The sequence below is a fragment of the Dermacentor variabilis genome, chromosome 7 (assembly GCF_050947875.1).
Source record: "Dermacentor variabilis isolate Ectoservices chromosome 7, ASM5094787v1, whole genome shotgun sequence".
In the NCBI taxonomy this organism is placed as follows: domain Eukaryota; kingdom Metazoa; phylum Arthropoda; class Arachnida; order Ixodida; family Ixodidae; genus Dermacentor; species Dermacentor variabilis.
In genome coordinates this window covers 80660731-80686300 of record NC_134574.1, presented here as the reverse complement: position 1 = coordinate 80686300, position 25570 = coordinate 80660731, and the positions used below count along the sequence as shown (strand labels likewise).

At 44.5% G+C, this 25570-nt stretch overlaps 1 protein-coding gene across 1 annotated transcript; it reads left to right on the top strand.

Moving 5' to 3' along the window:
- Positions 1-2818: 2818 nt before the first annotated feature.
- Positions 2819-25159, top strand: LOC142586867 (uncharacterized). The gene is made up of 4 exons (XM_075697739.1): positions 2819-2991; positions 6194-6294; positions 12505-12585; positions 24897-25159. The coding sequence occupies exons 1-4, from the start codon at positions 2819-2821 to the stop codon at positions 25097-25099; spliced, it is 558 nt and encodes a 185-aa protein (XP_075553854.1). The 3' UTR covers positions 25100-25159.
- Positions 25160-25570: the final 411 nt, after the last annotated feature.

Genomic DNA, 25570 nt, shown 5'->3' with positions numbered 1-25570 from the left:
AACATAATCCCCATAGCAATATAAATTTTCATTTGCGTCAGTACGTCAGGTTTTTTTAAGTGGTGCACGGAACGCCACCTTGATAACGAAACCACCTGTATACAGAAATATATTGCAGATATCTCGCTTATATGCTTAGTTATATTGGGGTTTGACTACAAGAACAGGGCGCTAATTTACGCTATGGCGTGAGTGGTTTCCGCGACATTTGTTGTTTCGAAGGCAAACAGCGCTGATGTTTAAGTTGTTTATACAAAAATCGTGCACCTGAGTCATATATACGAAAAAGATTAAATTTGTCATTGCGATGTTATATTCTTGGATACGTAGTGAGTCATCAGACCTAAGATTGTTGACGCTCCATGTGAACGCTTTAAATATAGGGAGAAAGACCCATAAATTAAAGGTTTGCACTCGTCTCTTGGCTAATGATGTTTCCGCTTGCCTAAAGGTAAAAAGAAAATTTCGCTCGGTGTTAACTCCAATTTTTTTCTTCACATACTTGAAAAACGTCAAAATGCTTTTATGACACAGCCGTCAGTGCATTTGAATGCAATTTTCTACATTTGAGGTCGTTCAATTCTCTCATTTTCCAAAACCAATAGTTTAAGACTTAGATGCGCTTTACGAAAATTGCCAGAAATTCGCAACGCCACGCCAGGGAGCTTAAACGCATGCTTCCAGGGTTTCTGATGCTGTAGCTCTGTCTCTTAACAGTCAAGTCTTCAACTTACAGACACAAAATCAGCGCAAGACTTCAGCGGTGCACAAAGCAAGAGCGAGTGAAAACAAGCGCAACGGAATATCACGCGAAAGCTTGATACATGCTGCGGCGAATGGAAGAAATGAGCGCATGGAACTAAGAATATAAAACTTTGGAATAGCGTTACATTATAGGTTCTATTTCTGCAATCAACCCTCCGTGATTGGTCAAAAACTTTTGCAGGCCATCCCCACTTCGCCTGTCAATCCCGCGACGTCACGCAAACCGCGATAGCTCCACATCTGATATGGCGTGCACATTCTGATTATGCATGATTAAACTGAACAAAAGACAAAATAGTTATTTCTGATTCGACGCCTTTTCGCCATTAGCCCTCGGCTATTGGTCAAAAGTTTTCGGGCTGTAGCCATTTCACTAGCCTGTCACGCGGTGTGACAACAGCCGCAGGCTATCTCTTTCCGAAAGGAATAAAAGATGGCTCTTGCCGATCGCTAAAGCCCTGGCTATTCGCAGCTGTCAGAGAGCATGGGTTTATTTGTGTACAATAAAACCTCTTGCGTGGCCGTGTAACGTTGTCGGGCAGTGTCGGCACGTTTAGTACCTCGCGCAGCCAATTTTATTTGCTGAGGATTCTTTTTATGGGCATTGTTAACCTTCCGTTGCATGTGGCCGCGATTTTCGACCAGCCACCGCAAGCTAAGTAAGGGAAAACGGACCAATCGTGGACGCCTGCACCCCCCTCTTCATCCGGTTATCGATTTTCAGTACGCTGGCTTGGCCCCATCAAATCCCTCTCCACTTGAGCATGCTCCTCGCCTCTTGTCAATCAATTATATAAGACAAGCCACTCACTGTAGGCAATGTTATTCTTTTAAAACAAACAAAAGTGACCACCTTTAAAGGAGGAGAGCGTTTGATTGGTCTGTATAGACAACCCTGCGGGTCACCGCCCGTTGCTTGCGTCGGCGGTTACACAAATTTGACGTCAGGCGATTATAATAAAAAATATTGGAATAGCTTTACGTTATAGAACCCCAAGTCTCGACATTACATTTGGTGGTCATGTTTGTCCTCTGATTTCACAGGACACGCACGTGCGACCTAACTGCGCTATTCTAAGTCGCTCACTCGAAGTGAGAATCTAACGCAACAAGAGAAACCATGCACGGGGGTGATTAGTTGCGCTCCTGGCGAGTATTAGCAGATTCGAGAAAGATCACTGGTACAGGATCTTAAATTTTTAACATGTGGCACAACTTCTTGCGGAAGCAACAAATGTGATGCGTTGTACTGGATAGTAAAGTAATCCTAAAGGCTAGACGTGAAAGACTCGCAGCGACTGATAAATTTTCCAGGGTTACCCGCCCTGGTAGCCCAGTGGCTATGGCGTCGCGCTGCCGAGCTCCAGGTCGCAGGTTCCATACCGACCATGGTGACCAAATTTCTATCGGGGCGGAATGCAACATCTCTCGTGTATGGCGTATTGGGTGCGCATTAAAAAACCTGAGGTGTTGAAAGTTTATGCGGAGCCCTTTGCTATGATGCGCCTCATAATACAATGGCAGTTTTAGCACTTTAAACACATAATAATTGATATATTTAAACAGGAAATTTTCAGAGCAATTTGGTCAGGTTCGAAGCGCGCGTTGCCGCAAAAAGAGGTGTGCTTAGGTTTCAGTTTCAAAGCAGCACGTGTCCTGGAAAGGTCTTCCGGACGAACACCAAAAGGTGCAGAAGCGCGGCGGCTTAGCCTTGTTGATTCGTGGCAGTACAGCGAAATTCGCTATTCATTATTGACTGGGCGATAGAGGGGTAGTTTTTGTTAGATATTAAAGCAATGCATTGCCGCCCGGCGACGATGGTTCCGCTTAAGAACTCACAACCGCCTCACAAATGCTCCCCTTTTGAGATGGCCGACGCGGCTAGTGTGTCCGCATCACTGTGAATTTTGAAAATCTGGTATTCAGTGTAGTGTTAAGGAGTGAAGGTAAAATATTTATTGCACACATTCTTTGAGCAACCTCAATTAAAAACGCTACAGGTTAATCTCCTGCTTAATTGAAATGTACTTCTTGACATAACACTTTCCAGGCAATGGGACAACAGCAGCCATACTGGATGCTCCAACGCAGCTACAATGACAACGTAAATGACGGCAAATCGAAGGTGTGCATACAAACTACGCAAGCAACTAGCAATGAAGCATCTACAGGAACTACTGCTACTACATACACATTTTTACGGAAGTACAAATTGAAAGGTTGTGAGTGAGTATCTTGACATTTCGAAAGCTAAAAACTAAGTAGTCTTCCTTCTAAATGCAGTTCTCTTAAGTATAAATAAATTTATGTGTGCACGATTAAATTAGCGTGAGCTGTCGATCAAATTGTTTCTTTCCGACTTATTATCGCGGCGTCTCACAAAGAACAAACGCTGATTTTCAAAAGGCGATTCCTCATAGTTTTCTGGCTGTCATTGAGCAGAACATAAGAAATTATGAGCAGTTGAGCTATGTAAGATGGCCTAGTGACCACACTGCTGCTACAGTGTCATTCACTCAATTTCTAGTGTACAGTGTGCATTTCTAAAACAAATAATTCACATGACTGTTATGTTACTGCGGAACATTATCCTTATTAAGTATGTGATTGTGGGTGCAGTTCTAACAACATATTTTATTCAATGCATTCTTCCCACCATCCAGATATTAGTCTTTTATATTAAAGCGGTGGTAGTACGTACATAATCGTAATGTAAATACAGTAGCAATACTTAGCTAACCCTTGATAATATGCATTTACTGATTCAGAACATTTAGAAAATCGAGAAGGTTGTTTTTTTTTCACCACATACGCATCGGCAAAGCGCAAACAGTATTCAAGGCGAATTCTGGGGCCTTAAGATTTAAAACTATTCCAATATGTTTTTATTACTATCTCCAGACGTCAAATTCACGCCACCGTCACCGTAAGCATCGGGTGGTGACCTGCAGCGTTGTTTGAACCACCGAATGAAAAGCTGTCCTCATTTGCAGCAAATCGCCTGCTTGATTTCAAAGCAAATAGAACTTACCAGTTTTACAGGTTCTTCTTATCTAATCGGCTGTCAACAGGTGGAGACCAAGCAGAAATGGAGATAGTTTCGGTGGAGCCGATTGTTCAGTTGTGACCATGCATAGCAGGATAAGGAAGGTGGTGCCGGCGTCTGTGAATGGCCCTCTTCCGCTTGCCTTGCTAGCGGTAGCTGGTTGAAAATTGCGGCGGCGTGCAATGGAAAGTAACGATGTCGATTAAATGGATCGTCAGCCAAGAAGAATTGGCATAGGGATGTCGTAATCGTGCCAAAACGGTTCCACAACGCTATGCTGGAGCCCTATAACGTAAAACTATTACAGAGTTTTTATTCCAATCTCCTGACGTCCAATTTGCGTAACTGGGAGTTCTACATATAGTTTCTACCACGCTCCAGCTCGGTGTGCACAATCGGGGGAACCCTCGCGACAATGGCGCCAGGGAAAGGCCGCTCCTGCCGGACGTGCTAAATGTTCCTAGAATAATCTTACTAGGCACATGATCGAGTTCTTGTCGCATCTCGGCCGCCCTCCCAGGTTTCAAGGTGGGAGCGTCTCTGAGCACTCTGAAATAGAACGTGGTGCTCTGAACGAACCAGGCAAATGTGTGCCGAGCGCTCGATTTCGGCCAGCCGAATGTAGAGCGCCCCGCGAGAGCTCTCTCGAGCACCTGAAAGTGACCTGTCATATGTACCGTTAGTGTCACACATTAACAGTCATTGTGCCTGATACGTCAGTCGGTGCTGGTTACGTCAGTTGCCACGACACGTGACTCGACGATGGTTACCTTGATAGGCCCCCTGCACTACAATTTAGCCAGCGCCTGTTACCGCTTTGCCTGTTTACTTTTCCGAGAATGGTATTGCGCGGGTGTACCGGAAAGGATTTGCGTGAAACGTTGATTCGTCGTCTAAAGTTGCGTAAATGGCATGCGCGAGTGGCAGAAGTTTAGGCAATGAGCACGTTATACATATTTGCGTCACATCTAGTTAAACTTAACCTATGAAATCAATACCAACATAGGTTTCGGCAAAGTTTTCCTTGTCCTATACAACTTGTAGATTCACACACGATTTAGTTGCAGCAATAGATAGAAGGCAAGTAATTGATTGCATATTTCTAGATCATTAAAAAGCGTTTGACGTCGTGGCTCATTATCTATTGATTAGTAGATTACACGCCTACAAATTTAAGAAAAAGGTAATGGCAAGGTTATCTGCATTATCTTTAATATAGACAAACTTTATGATTCTCGACGGCATTTCCTCTGATCTTGACATGGTGACCCCTGCAGTGCCCTAAGGCTCATTTGTGGGACCTCTCATATCTTATTATACATTAATGCCATTACTAGAGGTATTACGTCGACTTTCAGGATGTTCGCAGACTACGGTGCGCGTTGTAGGGTCAGTGATGATGATCGTTATTTTTCTTCCCTTAAGAGTGACTTATATAAAGCTTCATCTTGGTGTGCGAAGTGGGAAATGTTACTTAACGTTTTAATGTGTTGAAAAGTCACGTTTACAAGGAAACATTCATAAAAGTCATATGAGTGCAACTAGTGTTACTATATGCAAGGTTAGGGAATGCAAATGCTTTGGTGTTTTATTTACGTCCGGCTTAAGATGCAACATGCATGCAGAGGAGATAAGAATAAAGGTGGCCCGTAAGTTGGGCTTCCTTCGTCGAAATTTTGGCCAATTACCTAGTAAACAAAAGGAACGGCTGCATTTTGCTCACGTACCTACGGTACTTGAGTACACATGTGTTTGTTGCGACCCTTATACTGATTTACTTGAAGAAATGTCCAGAATATGGCAGTCCGATTGGTATTGGGAAATTACAACAAAGAACTCATTATCACTGAAAGCAAGCGCTAACTTCAATGGCAGGATTTTGAAGTACAGAAGATACAGCATTAAACTACTTTTTGATTGTATACAATATTCTAAAGGAGGCATTGACATAGAAAAGTGCATTAGGCCACCGTCGTATATGTGACGAAGAAGGGGCCATATTTTGAAACCTTATGAACCTTTAGAAGTGATGCCTTGCGATATTAATTTTTCTTGTGGAACCACAAGGGATTGGAATGCTCTTCCGTCAACTACTGAAGGTATGGAGACCAATTATGAATTTTACCGCCCTTTGTGCGTTTGAATTGAAAAACAAATTATGTAGTTATTTACGTACCCCCCTGCTGCAATCCCTGAAAGGGCGATGCAGGTGCCAAATGAATAAATAAAATTACCCTTTCATCTCTTGTGTGGTGCTCGGGCTCTAGCAAATAACAATGACGCAGCAAGTTTTTTTTTTCTCAAATACCTAATGTGCAATATGCCTTGTCTTTACTGTAATTCGTTTGCCTGATCATTGATGGTCCTTCGCCTCTCCCCCAGTTGGTTCTTTACCACGCACGACGCAAGATATTCAGTCACGTTTTCCGAGGATGCAGAAGCAGGTGCAGGCCTGTCTATGACCATGGAACCCACTACTGCAGGTGAGACAACATGCGTTATACTTACATGTCACTCGGTTTACTCACACTCGTATGCTTCTTTCTATGGCGCTTTTATTCGTGAAAAGTCACTTACACAAAAAGCAACTTTTATTTTACAGTGATTTGACAAGCTTGTTTCAAATAAAAAAAATTTGCACCTTGGTTGCGTATTGATTGGCACTTCCTACCACCCACGCCACACGAAAATGTCTGTGGAACTCCCCATATCAGCTTCGCTTTAAAATTGGAGGACGCTTAAGCTTCGCCTTTAATAGGGAAACGCGACAGCATTCAAAGATCCCTGCCGTGCTCCTCACGTTTCCCGGCAGCTGCAACTTATGTAAGCGTAATGTTTACCGGGAAACGCAGGCGGCGAACGCAATGCACGAAGGCTCGCCTTCTGGTAGAAGCTATACACAAGGCGCGCAAGGTAACGTTGTCAGCACAATATGCAGTGCATCGAAGATCTTCTTTAGTAGCAGTAGCATGTGCATCAGCGACACCTTGAACTGGAATGTCCATTTGAATAGGAACGCATATGCCATCTAAGAAACACGTCTATCGCAAAAAAATGATACGGCAGAGCTCACCTCACGATGACTGCCGACGACAATGCATGTAGCAATCGCGCAACGTAGGAACACACTATATTTCTGAAGTCACGTTTACCTAACATCTGTGGTGGTCATTCTGAGAATTCCGTTGCTTCCGCTACACGCTACGTACCTCGGTATCGCGCCACGTTCTGATGGCACACGCTTGCATAGGTCGCCCGTGAGCTTGGTGGCATGATGACCACTGAATGACGCCGGCGTGGTGACGACGACGGAATGACGAATAAGTAATTACGTCAGTGAGACGACAAAGACGGCGTAACGACGACGGCATGACCTTAATTAGATGACAATTCTTAAATGATGACCACGGTAGAACGACGACAGCGTGTCGACGACGATATGAGCACAATGGGATGATAACGACCCTCCGACGACGATGGTATGACAACGCATCAAGATAGCCACTGTCTGACGACGGCGATAACACTGCCGTAATTTGAGCGCATGAATAACCGATTTAAAAACACAATAAAACAACACAAAGAGCTGTTCAAACGTAAGATGATATATATATATATATATATATATATATATATATATACATGTATATATATATATATATATATGTATATATATATATATATATATATATATATATATAGAGAGAGAGAGAGAGAGAGAGAGAGAGACAATACATCATTAGCAGATGTCTGGTCGTAGCAAAGGGGAATAGCTTGTGAGAGAGCGGATGAGATCAGTGCTATGGCCGTGTCACAGACACAAACATAATTATGCAATATTAGGATATGGATAACTTTAATAAAGTGCCGGCAAACGACGGTTTAACGCGTCGTGACGCTGGCCAAGCGTCGACCCGGGGTTATACCCTACTCTGCACTAGCCCAGTTGGGCCCGTTTGTAGTGGGTCATGAGGCTTGTGCTTTTCGAGCGCACCCCGGGCCTGCTGGACGGCCCATAGTTGTGAGTCCTTGTGTGCAGACTGCAGTGCACCTTGAAGTTAGGGCGGGTAAGTTCTGGGGGTAGCTGCCGTCGGGAACCTGGCACAGTCCCACATGATGTGCCATTGCTCCGCCGGACCCGATGCACAAACACCGCATAGCCCACTCGGATAGAGCTCTGGGTGAAGCACGTGCAGCAATGCGGGGGTGAGGAGTGACGCGGTCTGTATTTGTCTTAGGATTACAGCCTCCTCCCGACTGAGTGCCGGGTGGGGAGGCGGCATTGTCCATCGAGCTAAGCGGTAACACTTGGTTACTTCGGCATAACTAGTCAATCTGTCCTTGGTTTCGAACCACCACACGGGACGGTCACGCTCGGGGGCGCGGAAAGTAAGCGCTCGCGCCGCCGAATGGGCCGTCTCGTTGTGGTTCGTTGAGGATGCACGCTCGCCGACGTGCGCCGGGAACCACTTGACACGGACGATGCTGCTGCTGTCTTGATGTTAGAGCTTGCCGATGATGGCGGCCGCCGGCGCGCATATTCACCCCTTGGCAAAGTTGCGCACGGCATTCCTCGAGTCGCTGAGCATGGGGCGACACTCGGCCTCAGTGATCGCCACAGCGATGGCAACCTCCTCAGCGTCTGTGGCGTTCGTGCACCGCACGCTCGCTGCCGTTGTCTTGGTGCCGGTAGCCGCCGCAACGACCACTGCCACGAAGCCTTCCCACTTGTATTCCGCGGCGTCCACGTACCGGGCGTGCGGGTCTTGGGCGTGTTGCTCGGTGAGGGCCCTGGCCCGCGCCTGCCGCCGTTCTTGGTTGTATTCTGGGTGCATGTTCTTCGCGATGGGGTCCACGTAAATGTGGGCCCGCGCTTCATCTGTGATCTCGCACGGTTGCCGGCTGGGAGCTTGGGGGTTGTAAGCCAGGTACGTCAGTTTACTGCGACCCGCCTTGGTGGTATAGAGGCGCTCGAATTGCGCGGTGAGCTGCGCCTCGGCTATTTCTTCTAGGGTGTTATCGACGCCGAGCTGCAAGAGCCGCGCCGTACTCGTAGTCTCCATTAAACCCAGCGCCGTCTTGTAAGCCCGTCTGATCAGCGTGTTGATCTTGGTCCTGTCAGTGACGTGCCAGTTAAGGTAGGCCACAACGTAGGCGATGTGACTCATCACGAACGACTGGACAAGGCGCACGAGATTGTCTTCACGCATGCCCGCCCGTCGTGTAGAGACTCGATGTATGAGCCGGATGGCGTCCATTGACTTGGTGGTAAGCTTGTTGATGGTTTCGTCGTTGCGGCCGCTCTTGTTGAGCAGCAGGCCCAGGACCCTGATCTTGGGAACTTCGGGGATGCGTTGCCCCGATACAGTCACAATTTTGATGTGATCACACTCCCGAAGAGGAGCGCGCTTCCGTCCCGGTCGAAGCGGTGTGATGACGAACAGCTCGGATTTGGCGGGCGAGCCCATTAGGCCTGTGCCATCAAGGTGCTTCTCGATGGCGGTAACCGCCGCTTGCAGCTGTTGCTCGATGCTGGCGTCGGAGCCGCCGGCCGCCCACAGGGTAATGTCGTCGGCGTAGATCGTATGCCGGACGCCGGTCCCCGCTTCTGCCCTCGCTACCCCGATCATGACGAGGTTAAAGAGCAGAGGCGATATGACCGAACCCTGTGGAGTACCCGTACCGCCGAACTTGTGTTCGGGTAGCTTGAGGTCTCCGGCGTGCAGTTCTACCAAGCGGTTGGTCAAGAAGTCTTGAATATAATTGTAGCTCGTTACCCCCTTGTTGAGTCTTGATACTTGTCCTAATATGGCTGAGTGTTTGACTTTGTCGAATGCACTTTGTAAATCGAGACCCAGAATTACTTTGCTGTCTTCTGTCTTGTTGTCGATGATTTCTTGTTTGAGTTGTAACGTGGCATCTTGTGTGCTGAGTCTGCGCCGGAAGCCGATCATCGTGTCAGGATAGAGGCCTTGCAATGAGGAACATCAAGATGCCAGTGTGTGATGGCTCTGTATTGCTTACATATTTATGATGCAATGACATCGGAACGATTCCTGACGATTACGGCATGGCGGCAGTGAGAGGCTTGTCATACTTTTTGATATAACTGACTTATAGTGATAGTAATGCGAAATAAATCACGCAAACGTTATGCAACAAGCCTGGCACAGCGACAATTTTCCAGGATTCTGAAGCCACGAAGCGATGATATTAGACTCACTTGACGTTCAGTTGCATTGACTAGCGACGAAGGCTCTGTATGGATATTGTACAGCTTCAAGAGACGTGATGAGATATTGCCGATGATGTGGCTGGCAAATGTGCCATGCATATTCGAGTTGAGATAGGAGAAAATTTGGTAGTTATGTTAGCGGATAACAAAAAGATGGGTGGCGGAAATTTCGCTTTAAGTACCTAATAGTACGGGATGCCTGAATTTCAATACTAAGCTATAATAATAATTTATAACAACCGATTTCCCAAAACTAAACCTTCAGCTGAAAATAAGCCCTCGTATTGTGTACTCTCGCCGCAAAGGCACCCAAAGGCCGCGTGTACATGGCAGGAGCGTATCGTATTGATTTCTTGTATCGCCTGCACTCATGCACCACCGTTTACAAGAATTCACATTTCTTGCCCAGCAAACTAGCACCGCCTAGTGCCATATTTTAAGCTTAGCGCTTTCAGTTGCGATAAGCCTGTTTTGCTGTCGCGTTGTGAAATGCACCTAAAAAGCCCGTAGGGTGACGATTACGTTCCTCAAGTTCTTCTTTTGGCCGTGTGGACAAATTTACGCGACGCACTGCGTTCAATCAGAATAATAAAATTTCACATCGTGTCAGCTGCAGTAGTACTGTTCGGTGGTAGCCGAGCGTGACCGTCTCGGTTTCTATAACGTCAAAGTGTGCTTGGCAACAGTAATACCGCGAATCAACTCGCCGATGTTAGTGTCTTTTTGTCATTTATTAATCACAAAGACGACACTGTTTCAAGCGCTTCGTGTGCTCACGAGTGAGAAGAAATCACGCGGGACCTGCTTCCTAAGCCGCCATATTTTATGTTGGTGTCCCGCAGTGCGGCAGCAGCCGCCGCCGGTTGGTTGGTCGTTTGTCATCCCGCAGCGAATGCTTTTCCACAATTCCTGATACGTTGTGCTTCTGTTTGCCTGCGCCGCTGAAATGCGCGTTTCCCATCTGAAGCTACCCCTGTTTGGCGCGTTAGATGCGACACGTCTTCCTAGTGAAATATTTCGTTTGCCTCAAATGCAATACGCTTGAAAGTTGATACGATACGCTTCTGTCGTATACATGTACACGCCGATAAACTTTTGCTTGCTGAAAAAAAATCAGCCGCCAAACTACCAACAGGGAAAATGTGGACAGGAAAAAGCGGTGTCTATGCAACACAAGTTTTATTATACCATCGCAATGTACGTGTGAAGGGAACGAAGAGAAAAGGAATGCCAGCAAGAAAAGTGCACGATAACAGCCATAAGGTGTCACCAGTGCCTAAACATGGCCTCGACGATAACGAAGTGATAGTGTTCTATCGCTTAGTGGCGAATATAGGTTTTTCTTCCTACAGTCTAATCATTAAGTTGAAGCAGTTCTTTTCTAATAGCCTACTATATATTGCAGAATTCTGCTGACAGGGCAACGAAAAAAAAAACACCTTCAAGTGTCACTAATGTAATACCTCGCTGGGCAGTAAGCAGTTTTCTTCGTCCTTGTGCTCCTTTTGTACTGGTTGGAGACTCTTGTGGGTCATCAATTATTTAAATGAAACACCCTTCTTAGTTTGTGGCTTTTTTGCGAACAAGATATGCATGTGTGCCATTTCTATACAATTAGTAACACATAATATTGTTGAATACAGGGAACATTTCTGTTAACTGTGCAACACTTAGGAACCACATCTGCGGTGATGTTTACTTGTTCGCAGAAAACTGCTAGCCCTTGATGAATGGCTGCCAACTTACTTTACGGGGCGGTGACCAATTGATATTTATTGTAGAGGTCAAATGAAATTTGATGTTTGCAAGTAGCTTCATTCCCCTTTCGCATCCTCTATTCGCATTTTTATTCATGTTTCCCGTCTAGTTCATGATGCATACTAACGCAATTTAAGGTCGCACAAATGTGAAGAAATGTATGTGAGAACTGTTCAGATTTGCCTTTTTCTCCTCCGGTGTTCGGACTAATAAAGGCGTTATTAATATACGTCTTAATTAAGAAATCGCTAGAATGAAGAGTGCGCTATAATATACGTGGGAGGTTGCTAAGTGGGCAAAAAATTGCACAGACGCGTTGTGCGTTGTGTAATCAGCATATAATTTAATTTTTAACTTACCACTTTCCTTACAATAGTGTCGACATGGAAGATTCGGCACCTGGTCTTTTTGTTAAAATTCTCTAGAACACTATCTCTAACTGATCATGAATTCTTGTATTGCCTTCATATATTGAGTAAATGGCTATATCAGCCTTTGAATTCATGTTATAAGTTGCAGCGTAATTGAAATGTTTTAGTAGGGTGTCAGTTTACAATCAAAAATGACTTTTATGTGCACTTCTGCTATGTAAAAAAAACAGAAAAAGAAAGAAGAAAGGCCTTGAATCTATGCCTTAATACGTGAGAAGTATGTCATCAAAATATCTTAAAGAAATTTTTGTCACTTTTTCTTTACGAAGGCACGGGGAATTCTGCAACCTACAAATTCCAGTATTGGAACGCAACTGAGAAGTGTTTTGTTCTGACTTCAACAGTAAGCGGTAAGCGAAAAAAGGAAGCTTATAAATTGCCTTTCTAAATTCCTCTTCTTGCATTCCTCAGACAAGCGCCTAGTATTACCAGTTGCTTACCGACTGTTGCTTCTACTGATTTACGAGACTAGATAACGAGATTTGTTTATCATATATGTTAGAAACTGGCTCATTCCACGCCAAATCAACCAGCACTTTTTCGACCGTCACGGATATAGTCGAAGAAGTTTCCGCATGTTTATTATAGTAGAAAAGTCATTCTCCTCATTTATATTACTTCGCAAATATTTTCTAGCATTCTGGCGAAAATGTATTGTTCTTGTACAGCTGAGCTCGAAGGCACCAATCAACACTTTCTTCAAAGGCACGTTATGCGATCCACACGTTCAAACGGCGTGTATGTCAAGACAATGAAATGGTGAAACTACCAAAATAACCAGGCTTTGAAACATGTGAGCACTTCGAATACTTTTGACACCGGCGAAAAAGAGCAAAATTACATTCTTTTCTCACAGCGCTGTAAAATCTAGAAGGCACAATGCACATTCAGAATGGTAGCCAGGTTAACATAGTATAGCCGATAAAGAGAGGCGCAGTTTCACCCAAAAGGCGAAGCATCGATTGTCATAGCAAATTAGCAGACAGCCGTACGAATAAGGATAATGCTTTTACTGGCCGCATCAACTGTAAACATTCCCTTGCTAACTAAATTATTACGCATTCAGCGTGCACAGCAAACATGAACACATAACATTCGATGACTGCGGATACTCCCTGTCAAAACGCTGGCGTGATGAAACGCGGCAGCAGCAGCGAGTGAAGTGAAATTCGTGCTGTCTATAGGCTGTTTCACATGGCGCGATTGGGACGAAAAAAATCGTTCTGCCGTGCACGTCGCAAAGCGATTTTCGCTGAAAGCTTTCACATGCGTTTGCGGCAGCGCGATTTCCGTCGCAGCGATGCTCAAGGTTGCCCCCTGCTCGCCAAGTATCCATGCCTGCATCGCTAAATAAAAACAACATGGAAAGTAGTCAAATATTCGAATTTTCCTATTATTATTCGATAATCGAATAGGTACACCATTTCTTAACGGTTAAAAGTGTTGAGACTTTACGACAGCTTGCAGATACGGTGAGTGAGGCGCTGCACAACACCGCAAGTATGAGCGTGCGGATTGTGCGGCGTCGGTGGGGTGGCTCCGTTCAGTACACTCTAGTTTCTTTGTTACTATGAAAGCCACAACTTTTTTTTTCTGGATGATCGAGTATTTACTTTTGCAGAAAAACAAGTTACTACTGAGTGTGCATGTATAAGCAGCTGGGGCATTTGTAGCGATGAAGAGGTTGACAACGGTGGCGCAACCTCGCAACATTGGGTGCCTCGCGTGCGACTGAAGACGGCGCGCTTCTTCCCCGCTTCTATCCCTTTCTTGCCGAAAGCATCCTGTTGCCTGTCCAAAAAGTTGCTTTGTCAGTCGGCCTAATAGTGTTCGGGATTCATCATTAGATAGCTCAACGTATCTGCTTTGAATGTGAGAAGTTCCACAAATTTATTGTTCAATAAATGCCAAAAATTATCTTTTCAAATATTCATACGTGGATTGCGCAAATAGCATAAATAAGTGAAACCTTGACGTCTAGCAAGGAGACACTGTTGATAAAATTACCCCGAGGACTTATTCAACAACATGTGGCTGGCTTCTTTTTTATTCATGCGAATATGCGACGTCAAGCGCCACAGCCTCGACTCACAGTTTTCTATTTTCTTTCCATTAATGCGAAAAGTAGATGTCAACCACGTCTGAGCTCATCAGCCGAAACAGTGCACATATGAATATTATATCTGAGCATGTTCAGGCTGTCGAACAGTGCTAAAGCCTAATACCAGACGACTTTACTGACGCTCGTATAGGCTTTCAATCGTAATTAGGTAGGTGTTTTCTACTTGCATCGTCTTACGACATTTTTTGGATTCCACGTAGCAGGGCACATAAGGTCCTACACCCTGTGTGTCGCAATGCATCCTGATATGTCGAACTGTACGGCGCGGCGACGTCTTTTCAGATGTTGCGCCCGAACGACATGAGTGCGGTTTCGGGATTTACTGGCTGCTTATTTGCGAATATTTCTTTTTATAAACTGCATGAAGCGCACCTTGTAACTTTGCACGACTCTATCGTGAACATATCGTGATATTTCACGGCTGTATGGTTCCCTTGGCCCACACCAAGCACAAGACACATTGGGTTATGGCTTGCGTCTGTCGGTATTGAAACGTAGGCTACGAACACCCCTCCTCTGTCATCTGCGTTGCAGACGAAGCAAGTTTCGACTTCTGCATCGCAGGCCGGCAAATCGGATGCCCGCCGGAAGAAAGCCGGTGCTGACACAAAAATTGAAAAAAATAATTTTTCAAGTTTCAGAAATAACATCCTTTTCTAATTCTCATATGCATAGCAGATATATAGAGCTATCTAATGATATCACACATATTTTTAAGCCAACCAAAACGCTACTTTTCGTACCTTGAGTACGAAGCCTCTCGCCAAAAAAAATGAACTTTGCATTTATTTTCAAGCTGATCGACTGAACCTACAAAACTTCAAGTATTTGTAGGCTTTACTATATCAACCTGGCTACCATTGCATATTGAATTTGTGCCTTCGGCATTTTCCTGCATTCCGCAAAAAAAATCACACTGTAGAGTGACTTAGTTTTTCCGGTGCCAAAGCACTCGAAGAGTTGAAATATATGAAAAATTGGCTACTTTCATGGTCAGATAACTTCAACGTCTTGCCACAAACACCATTTCAGCGATTAGATCATATGCGTGCCTCTGAAAAAAAAAAGGTTAGTTGATGAGTCCTGACTAAGGTGATCAGAAAAAATAAATTGTCATCAAAATGCAACAAAATATTTTGCAATAAATTAAGCGTGTAGAATGCCTTTGGACTCCAAGAAACGTGTAAATTTTTGAGCTATAGCTATGATGTTCGAAAAAACGCTGTTTGATCTGGTGTGGACTCATCCAACGTGCAGTTTGGCTGATTATTTGCCTGCCTGTAGACTCTTTAACCTATTATTTAAATATAAGCCAATTCTGTAATGATATTTCTACAGCAACAAAATTGGCACAGAGCTTTGGTGGCCATTGTGATGCGCGCGCACTGTACGGTGCTCAGAACAGCTCGGGAAGTAATCAAGAAAACTTTATTTGCTTCAAGGTTTTTTTGTTTGTATTGACCGAAGAGGGCAGTTTTACAAATGAATATAGGCCCATATTCCTTTACCGCTGGCAAGAATTTATTCTTGAAAAAGAACAAAAAAGATATCAGGATTAGGTCATTCCACCGCATGTGAACTCACTCACTGCGAAAGCACAGATTAGTTCACAAAGGTCCCCGCCATCATCTGTAATGTAACTTATTTGCGATGCATACAACGTCGTCGTTTACTTCTTTACAGTATTGCTTTTTGTGGCCTCAGAAATACATGGGTCACCATCAGCAGCAGGAGCTGTCTATTTTTCTGTTCACTGCATGACGAAAGCCACTCCCTGCGATCTCCAATTGCCGCTCTCTTGCGCTAGCTGAGTCCAACTTGCGCCTGCAAATTTTCTCATTTCATCACCCCACATAGTTTTCTGCCGTCCTCGACTGCGCTTACCTTCTCTTGACACCCGTTCTGTAACTTTCTGACACCCATTCCACCAGTCATCCATTGTACGCATTACTTGGCCTGCCCAGCTCCATCTTTTCCTCTTAATGTCAATTAGAATATCAGCCATCTCCGTTTGCTCTCTCATTCACACCGCTCTCCTCTTGTCTTATAAGGTTACGCCTAAGATTTCTCGTTCTATCGCTCTTCGCGCTGTCCTTAATTTGTTCTCGAGCTTCTTTGTCAATCTGCAAGTTTCGGCCCATATGTTAACACCGGTAGAATGCGATGATTGCACACTTTTCAACGACAGTGGTAAGCTCCTTGTCAGGATTTTGCAATGTCTGCCCTATACACAGACGGCCCCGATTCCACAGACCCAAGGTTTTGCGAAGGCACCGTAACCCGGATATATTGACACATGACAGTAACCGTCAAGAACATACAAACAAAAGTGTGAATGACGATACTAACTTTTATTGGGCAAAGTTGTGCCCACAAAAGGAGGTTACACTAAAAACACAGTGATGGCGGCCAACAAAGTCAGCGATCCTCGGAAACTGATCTGCGGGTTAAGGGCGTAGGCTTTTATACACGAGTCATCGCATATTGTAGAGCAATCGCTGGTGCCTGCGTATCTTCTAGAAAGTACTACACAATTGGCGCCACACATAAAATTAGATTACACGAGGTTCGGCGACAGCAGACAACGGATAAAAGCATCGATAACATTCCAATAAGTTCCAGTCACGCAGGCGCGTCTTGCGGCCACTGCTAATTTCATGTTGTTAGTGGGTGAAATGCAGTCCCCGCGAAAATGATGAATAAGTGCACGTGTCGGTGTTTTACATCGATACATTTGATGGAAAACGCCGTCGGGTGTAACCATTCTTCGCGATTGGCCGCATGGCACGACTTCATCGAAAAAATTAATAAATTGCAGCCGATGAGTCCACATATGTTCAAAATTGCTCTTTTATGTTTGCAGTGCCCAGCAACCTTAATAATTGTATTTAGCAAAATGTATTTAGCCTCTACTTTAAGTTTCCTGTACAATTTGACAGCTGATATATAATGTAACGAGATAACAAACGTAGATGCTACGGTATATGTAAAAACATATTGTTCTATGATGCTGTCCCGGCCCTTGCGGAACACCTGTGGCGATGCAGGTAATATTCAAATAAACAAATAATGAGTTGTAGGGTTAGGTTTCGCTCGTTCGTGTCACACTGGGAGAACAGAGAGAGAAACGATGCATAGAAAGGCAGGGAGGTTAACCAGAAGTAATTCCGTTTGACTACCCTGCGCGGGGGAAGGAGTAGGGGTTTGAAAAGGGAAAAAAATGGAAAGAAGAGATAGAGAGAGAGACGAGCACAAGCAAACCGCGTACGCTATAGAGCGGTACGCGGTGGCATCCTTAAAGTGTATCTTGAAGGCCCGTAGACAACAACAACCTTAGTAACACGAGTAAGGCATTCAGCGCGGATGTTGTGTCGGAGCGCTGACCTAAAGCTTTTAGTTCTAATAGCGGACGATAGTCCAACTGGTCCAGCCCTCTGCACATCACTTGTCTCTGGGCAATACATCGCGGGCAATCACATAATGTGTGCGAGACTCTCATCGCTGCTGCGTGTATCGCACGTGGGGCTGTTGGCCAATACAATAAAGAAGGCATATCAGTTCGTAAATGCAACGACTCGCCAAAGACGGTGCAGCATGGTCTGTTCACGTCGTAGCAACCCAGGCAGTAGATGTGTCCGTATATCCGGAGACAATGAGCGCAAAAGGTGCGAGGTGAAAACGTTCATGTCTCACAAGGGCGAAGTACATTCACAGGACATCAATTGCAGCCTAGCCGCAGCGTCTGTTCGTGAAAGCGTAATCAAGAGAAGTTGAACACTTTCATGGGCAGGTCAGGTGGCTTCGTCAGCGTGGTCGTTCCCGTTGATGCTGCAATGTCCTGGAAACCATCGAAAGATTATTTCGTGTCCCTTGTCACGGCTGCCATGATATATCTATTGAATTTGTGAGGCCAGTTGCTCATTGGGAGGGGGCGGGGGGGAGTCCGTGGCGCATTGGGCTTTGTATGTACTGAAGCGCTGCCTCGCAGCCACTAAAGACTGTCTAGTGTTGCGGTGGTTCCTGATTAATGAAATCAAGTGCAGCACGGAGTGCCTCAAGTTCTGCACCTGTTGATCTCATACGTGAAGTTTTTAATTTGATTCCTTCAGACTTTGCCGAGATGACGACTGCAGCAGGAGACCTGTTGAGTTTTACCGAACCATCTGTGCAGACATGTTGCCGGAATCTGCGCACTTTGTGAATGTGTTCCAAAGTTGGTTGCTTTCAAAGCTTGCAACGGTGCTCCAGTTCTCTTCTTCTCATGCCCGGAATTGTCAATTGCACTTGCGACTGGTGCAGACACCGCAATGGGTCTGACAATCGTGCATCAGGCGTGAATTATGAAGGCTAGTAGGACTGATGTCTCACGACACTTTTGGCAAAAATTGAATGTGGCTTTCTTTGCTTGCAAGCAAGCAAGATGCTGGGAGGGAAACCGAATCAGGTGTCAGATGTGTGGCTCTCAGGACATCTGCAGCAATGTAGACTGTCAAATGAGCGTCTCTCTCAACGGCCACTGTCGCAATCGATAACGTAGTGTGGTTATGTTGTTAAGTTTTGAATGCTTGGGCTTTCACAATCTGAAGTCTGTGGATATTGGTAGCACAAGTATTCATTATTATAATTAACCTGTACCGCATTAAGCCCAGAAATAGTGTTTCTATTGTTGCCACATTGTTGGTACTGTCGTGCCCCAGGACTTCCCGCCGACAAAGGTGACAAGGTCCACAATGGCGGCCAAACACTTTGTCATGCACGAGACAAGTCTCTGTCTATGATGATGCCAAGAAATTGGGGCGTTCTTCTGTATGGTACAGTTTGGTCATTAATCCACAATGCATATAGGGCCATCGCTTTACGAGTAAAAGCAACGAGTGCCATTTCTTAGCTGAGAGCTCCAGGTATTGCCTTCTTAGCTATGTTGACAGGGCCATTGAAGCCTTCTGAAGTCGTGCGCGGACTTGTAAATTTGTCACTCCTGAAGTCCATATAAAGATGTCGTCTGCATATACGGAGAGCTGTACGGTTTGAGTTAACGAATCGGCGAGTCCAAAGAGCACCAAGTTAACAGGGTAGGCCTGAGCACTGCGCCTTGGGGTACGCCATGACTGGTATAGCTAAACGGCGCTGGTCCGTCTTCAGTCAAAATAAAGAAAGGTGTTCCATTCAAACGGCTGCGTATCCAGCGAAAGTCGTGTCCACCAATCCTTACAGCTTCTAAGGCGTATAGGATTGAATGATGATCTACATTGTCATAAGCACCTTGAACATCAAGGAAAAGGCCGCACTGATTCGTTTCAGATGCTTCTGGCGCTTTACGTACGTTACAGGGTCAATAACGCTATCTATTGACGAGCGACTGCGTCGAAAGCCAGCCGTTACCTCTGGATAGGCGTTGTAAAATTCCAAGTACCATTCTAACCATGTAAACATAATTTTCTCCATTACCTTGCCGGCACAGATGGCTAGTGCTATTGCACGGTAAAATGACAATTCTGATGGAGATTTGTCAGGCTTGAGGGGCCAAGTGGTCAAGTCAGGATGCGTTGAATAGGACAAGAAGTACATCTCTGGCCTCTTGACCAAGATTTGTGAGTGAAGAGCATGTGATGTCGGGTCCTGGTGACGGAGTTCGCCTGCACCCAGTGAATGTAGCCTCCAGTTTTTCGATGTAGAAAGGAGCGTCCATACCAGGATCTGCGGATCCAGAGGGGACCATAGAAATTGGTGTGCAAAGCTGGAACGTCGCATCCATGATCCTTGCGCAGAATAGATTTGAGGAATGACCTTATAACAAAGCAGCAGTAGTTGTCATCCAAACATTGCGAGCCTTCAGTTACATAAAAACGGAGTCCCAAATCGAACGGTCCTTAGACTTTAACGTAAATCAGTGCACGCGAGTGTCACGGGCCATACGATGAGGGTGAATACTGGTGATAACATCGGTTGCGCTGGCCTTCGAAATGCCACAGCCGGTGTATCTGAAGACTTCGGACGGCTATGCATGGCCCGAGAAGATAGTAGTGGAAAGTCTATTCTGGTTCAGAAGTTTGAAGCCGTTCTACTAAGATTTTGCATGGGATGCTATAACCAAAGTCCTTGCTCTTCCAAAGCAGCGGGTCAAATGTAACCAGAACTGAACCGTACGTATACCGGAGCTGTACTGTTATTTTGAGCTGTACACGAACGAAATAGACATCTTGGCCCGCCATCTTGGAACCGAATCTGAAAAGTAATTTTATCAAGAAACGACCTCCCAACCACTGACGTTACAAGTTCAGTCCAGGATCCTATTTAATAAACTGCTATACTATGGGATTCCCGCGGTGGCCCTAAACCTGATTCAGAATTACTTCACTGCCAGACTGCAATGCATATGTTATAATGTGTTTTGCTCGCAAAATAAAGAACTAGCACTTGCTGTCCCTCAAGGGTCAATTTTAGGTCCATCGTTCTTTATTCTATACGCAAACAATATTGTAAACATACCGCTTACAGCAAATCTAGCCTTGTATGCTGATGAAACAAGTTTGTTTTTCACATGTAACAGCCTACGTGTGCTCGAAATTCCAGCCAATAATTGGTTACATCAACTTTTAGTTTGGTTAGCAGTGAGCCAGCTACAGTTAAATGTCAATAAAACCAGATATGTGGTTTGTAAGCCTAGAAATAGGACTGATAATGGCGGTATTTGTCTCAAGTTCAATGGTTGTGTAATCGAGCAAACTTCACCTTATAAGTTTTTAGGTGCACTTGTTCAGGAAACTTAAGTTTTACACCGGATGTAACGATGATTCATTCTAATATTTGTAGATCAGTAGGCATATTGTTTAGACTTATGTACTTTGTTCCTATTTGGTTCAAACGCCACCTGTATGATTCATTATTTCAGTCCCGTCTTAGTTATTGCCTGTTGGTATGGGGGACTACATGCCAATGAAATTTGGATCGGCTGATAGGTCTCTAAACACAAGCAGTTCGCTGTATTGAAAACCTAAAACCTAACGATCACACGGCATTTGTTTCTGAAACATGGCCTTTTAAAAATTATTCAACTACATGAATTTATTCTCGCGATACACATACGTGGTGAACTCGAGAAATATACGCTCATTTTTTATCAGAAATATCAAGTAACACCAAATTTGATTTGAAGCACGAGCGTTTCAGAGTTCCATTTAGCAGAACCAACTACGGTACAAAACAACTAACACACTTAGTCACATCCTTCATAAATGCACATCCTAACACGATCACTATTGCTCAAAACTTCAGATCATCGAACTACTTTTAATATGCTATTAAAATATATTTGACTTCCCTTTCGAATTAAGACTGTGCCAATTAGTTTCTTGTGTCCTTTATCTAGAATTATTTTATGTTAAGTCAGTTCCATATTGCGCTTGTATGTGTTTATCAATGTTTTTTCTTACACATGTTATACTCCGTTGGACCTAAACTGTTCCTAATTAGAAGATTGTTTAATGAGAAGGGCATTTATCGCGCGTATGTTTATAATGTATGCTATGCATGTCTAATCCATGCTATCAATATGTATGTACGATACATATTATGCTATGCTGCACGCGTGACCAGGCCTCTGCCAAGCAGACAACGTTCAGCCTTTAGCCTTGCCATCCAAGACCATCAGTGTGTCTAAACAATGCTAAATAAATAAATAAATGAATAAATAAATAAATAAATAAATAGTTTAATAAGTAAATAAATAAATCATAATTGCTTAAATTAAAAAGAAACAGCAGAAGGTACCTTATACGTCCACTCGGCGCTATGAGCGGTGCACCCAGAAACAGTCGCGTGGCTCGCCCCAGAAATCTTATTATTGCAGTCAGAATATGATGGACATTTCCAGCAAAGTTTCTTCATCGACATCGTGCATGGCACCTGGTTTTCGTTATTTCTTTAAGGTAATCCGAGCACGAAGACAAATAGTTTACACTAGTTCGACCCGAAACCCAAACAAACATGACTTTGCAAATGTACCTTCCGGTTTCGGGAAACATGAGTTTTCTTTTACTAATCCATAGCCGAATAAACACATTCAGAAATCCCGAAAATGGTTCAGATAGCTATAATTGTCGTTTCGGAGCAGAATCACAAATAAACCCAAAAGCGAGACCCCGAACCCGACCCGCTAGAAAATTCGTTCGACATTCCGTCCCAAAGTCTTATCTCGTAAAATCTGGCGAGCCTAGAGCATAGCGCGGAGTTTGGTTCGGCCTCTTCACTCTCTTCCGGACTACTGACGTCTTTTGTAGTTTGTTTACATATGAGCTACTTGCTCGCGTTTAGGCTATAATGTGATCTTCTACTTGTATGCTTCTAACAACTGCGCCGCAAAACTGTGAAGTGCTAGCATTGTCATCACCTCGTGCTTGGCTACTTTACCATGAGTTACTTACATGCCTTCGTGTGTCAGTACACACGTCGTAATCACAACTACATATTTATTTTTATTTCTCTCACAACGTGTAAGGTCGACACAACTTCGCTGCTGCTTGTACCCTTTTTGACAAGCAGCCATTATCAGAATGTGCTATTGTGGGTTTCTGGTAGGATTTTAACTCGTTTTCAAGCTATCGAGACCTCACTTCATTTTTAACTCTTTCGTTGCCACGCCTATTCAAATCAATCAGCGGTGATTGATACTTTAGATCGCTAATTTTGACATGTTGCATCTGTTTCTTATCCACTTAAGGCCATCCAATAGTTAGTACAGGTACCGAACTTTCAGAATCAGTTAAGATTTTCACGCTCTGGCGTCATTGTGATTTTTGACGAATCTTTTCGCGAACCAATGTGCGTATGTTGTAGCGAAAGGAGGCGTGGCTGTCACCTTCAGCCGCGCTCTAGAAAAAAGCCTGCCGCTCACGATTACGCTGCACTAGCATCAAAATTTTGAAATCAAACGACTCAAAGCAAGTCAACAATTCAATTATATTGCCGGCTTTGCTATCCGACACTGCTGAGCGGTGATAATTAATCGAAAATGACGCCAGCTATTCACTAGTGAGCTTTGGTTTGGAGTCCGAGTCGTTTTATCCCGCCAAAGTGTATTTATGGGAGTCCACCGCATCGCCAACATGTGGCAATGGCATTTTTAGCCAGTTTCAAATAGTGTCGGTTTCGCTTCTCTCGTAGAATCCAGGCAAGGGGCGATGCCGGTGTCACTGCACAGGTATGGAAAGTCGCTCCCATGGCGTTGTACCACGTGGCTGCGTCACAAGAATAGCGTCGTGCTCAAAACTATGCTGCACCCGCACTTCAATTTAGTAATGAGGACTCGAGTTATAATTCCGAAGATCACAGCAAAGCAGATTAGAGCTCTGACGACGATGATGTTTTGAGTCAGCATGGGGCGTCCGCAGCTATTCACCAGCGAGTTTCCTTTATGGCCTTGAGCGGTCTCCTTCCTTGTGGGCGCTTATCTGCCGATCTTTTTGCACGACCTGATAGCTCTACTAATTACCTTCGGGGTGCATGCTTCGCTTGGTTATGATGTGCTGCCATCGACAGCGAAGAAACTGCCGTTCTCGCCAAGAAGGCCGCCGGTAGCACATCTCGGCCCAGCACTACGTATCAGCGCAAGGCAGTTTACAATGGCGTAGGATTTATTTCTACTCTTCTTCTCTGCAGAGGTGATAAAGATAATCTGCAAACATGCAAGCAGATATTCTTGGATGCATGATCTTGTAGTTGCCTAGCTACGCTGAGAGCAATGGGTCCTGGAAGTGGTGCATGACTCGGGACGAACTGGTGAAGTACGTTGGACTTCTCATTGGACCATATTAAGAAAATGCCGAAAAGGCGGAAATGCAAATATAGTTACGAGGGCCGCAAAGTTGAACAAAAACCAGACGTATTGCGTGAAAAGTGAGGAGTGCATCTGTGCTTCACAATATCTAGGAACTGCTTGACCGCATGGCATGAGCGATGAACTGGTCTTACTTTGTCTTTTGTATCCAAAGAACAGCAGTGTACTGAGCAATTATTCTTTTTCGGACACTATCTCTGGGTTGCTTATCTTTGAAATGTATATTCTAAATTTCCTTTGATGTTAATGCTTTTGTAGATATCATGTTTTTTATTGTTTTTTTGTCAACTGCATGGCAGCAAGAATGGCGCTGTCTAGAATTCTTATGTTTCCCTTAATCATTTCTTGTTTCACAACGTATGTCTTTGGAAATAGCATTTCATTGTGCACAAATGCTGTGCTACAATGTGTGCTGAAATATTATTTGTAATGGTAAATAATTTTTTTTCCGAGACTTGTAAAAAACGATCATTTCCTCGGGGTAACTAAAAAGTTAAGGCTTATATTTGTGGGCTGAAAGCCTTGCATACCGTCAGTCATCGACTTAACCTGCTCTCTCTGTCCTAATATTAATCCGTCTTGTATGCTGTTTACCTGGTATTCTTCCACCGGGCAAAAGTACCATGCTATAAAACGTCTGTTTTTCTTACAAATAAATTTCCTATCTATCCAACATTCAGCTGGCGTTTTTTATTCGCTTTCAGAAAATGAGAAGCGGTGTGAACTGAATGCGTGGGACAGCGTGGCCAACGAAAAAGCAAATGTGCCTGCTTGCCAGGCAGCTTACAAGCTACAGTGCCCGACACCTGAAGAACCGCATGAAGTTTTTACTAAGTATTGCCGTGTTACGGCGCAGAATTTTGACATAAGCTCTATCGCAGGTGAAGATTTATCGGCTTGTTCATAAAAAATTATCAGAGAGCCTAATGCAGGTTCAATCGTTTAATAAAAGCAATAAAGAACGAGCTTTTTTACTTCTACGTGGTGAAGTTACAGTCTAGTTCCCTGTACGCCGGCGGGTCTTTCATCGTCAGGCGCAGGGGATACAGCTGCAATTGTTCTGCTATCCGCCATGGTTGCTCAGTGGCTATGGTGTTGGGCTGCTGAGCTCGAGGTCGCGGGATCGAATCCCGGCCACGGCGGCCGCATTTCGATGGGGGCGAAATGCGAAAACCCCGATGTGCTTAGATTTAGTTGCACGTTAAACAACCCCAGGTGGTCGAAATTTCGGGAGTCCTCCACTACGGCTTGCCTCATAATCACAAACTGGCTTTGGCATGTAAAAGCCCATAAAAAGATGTTATGCTAGATGGAACCATCCGACGTACCGCGGCTGCTCAACGTCATGGCATTTTAAAGTGAAGGCATTTTCTTATGA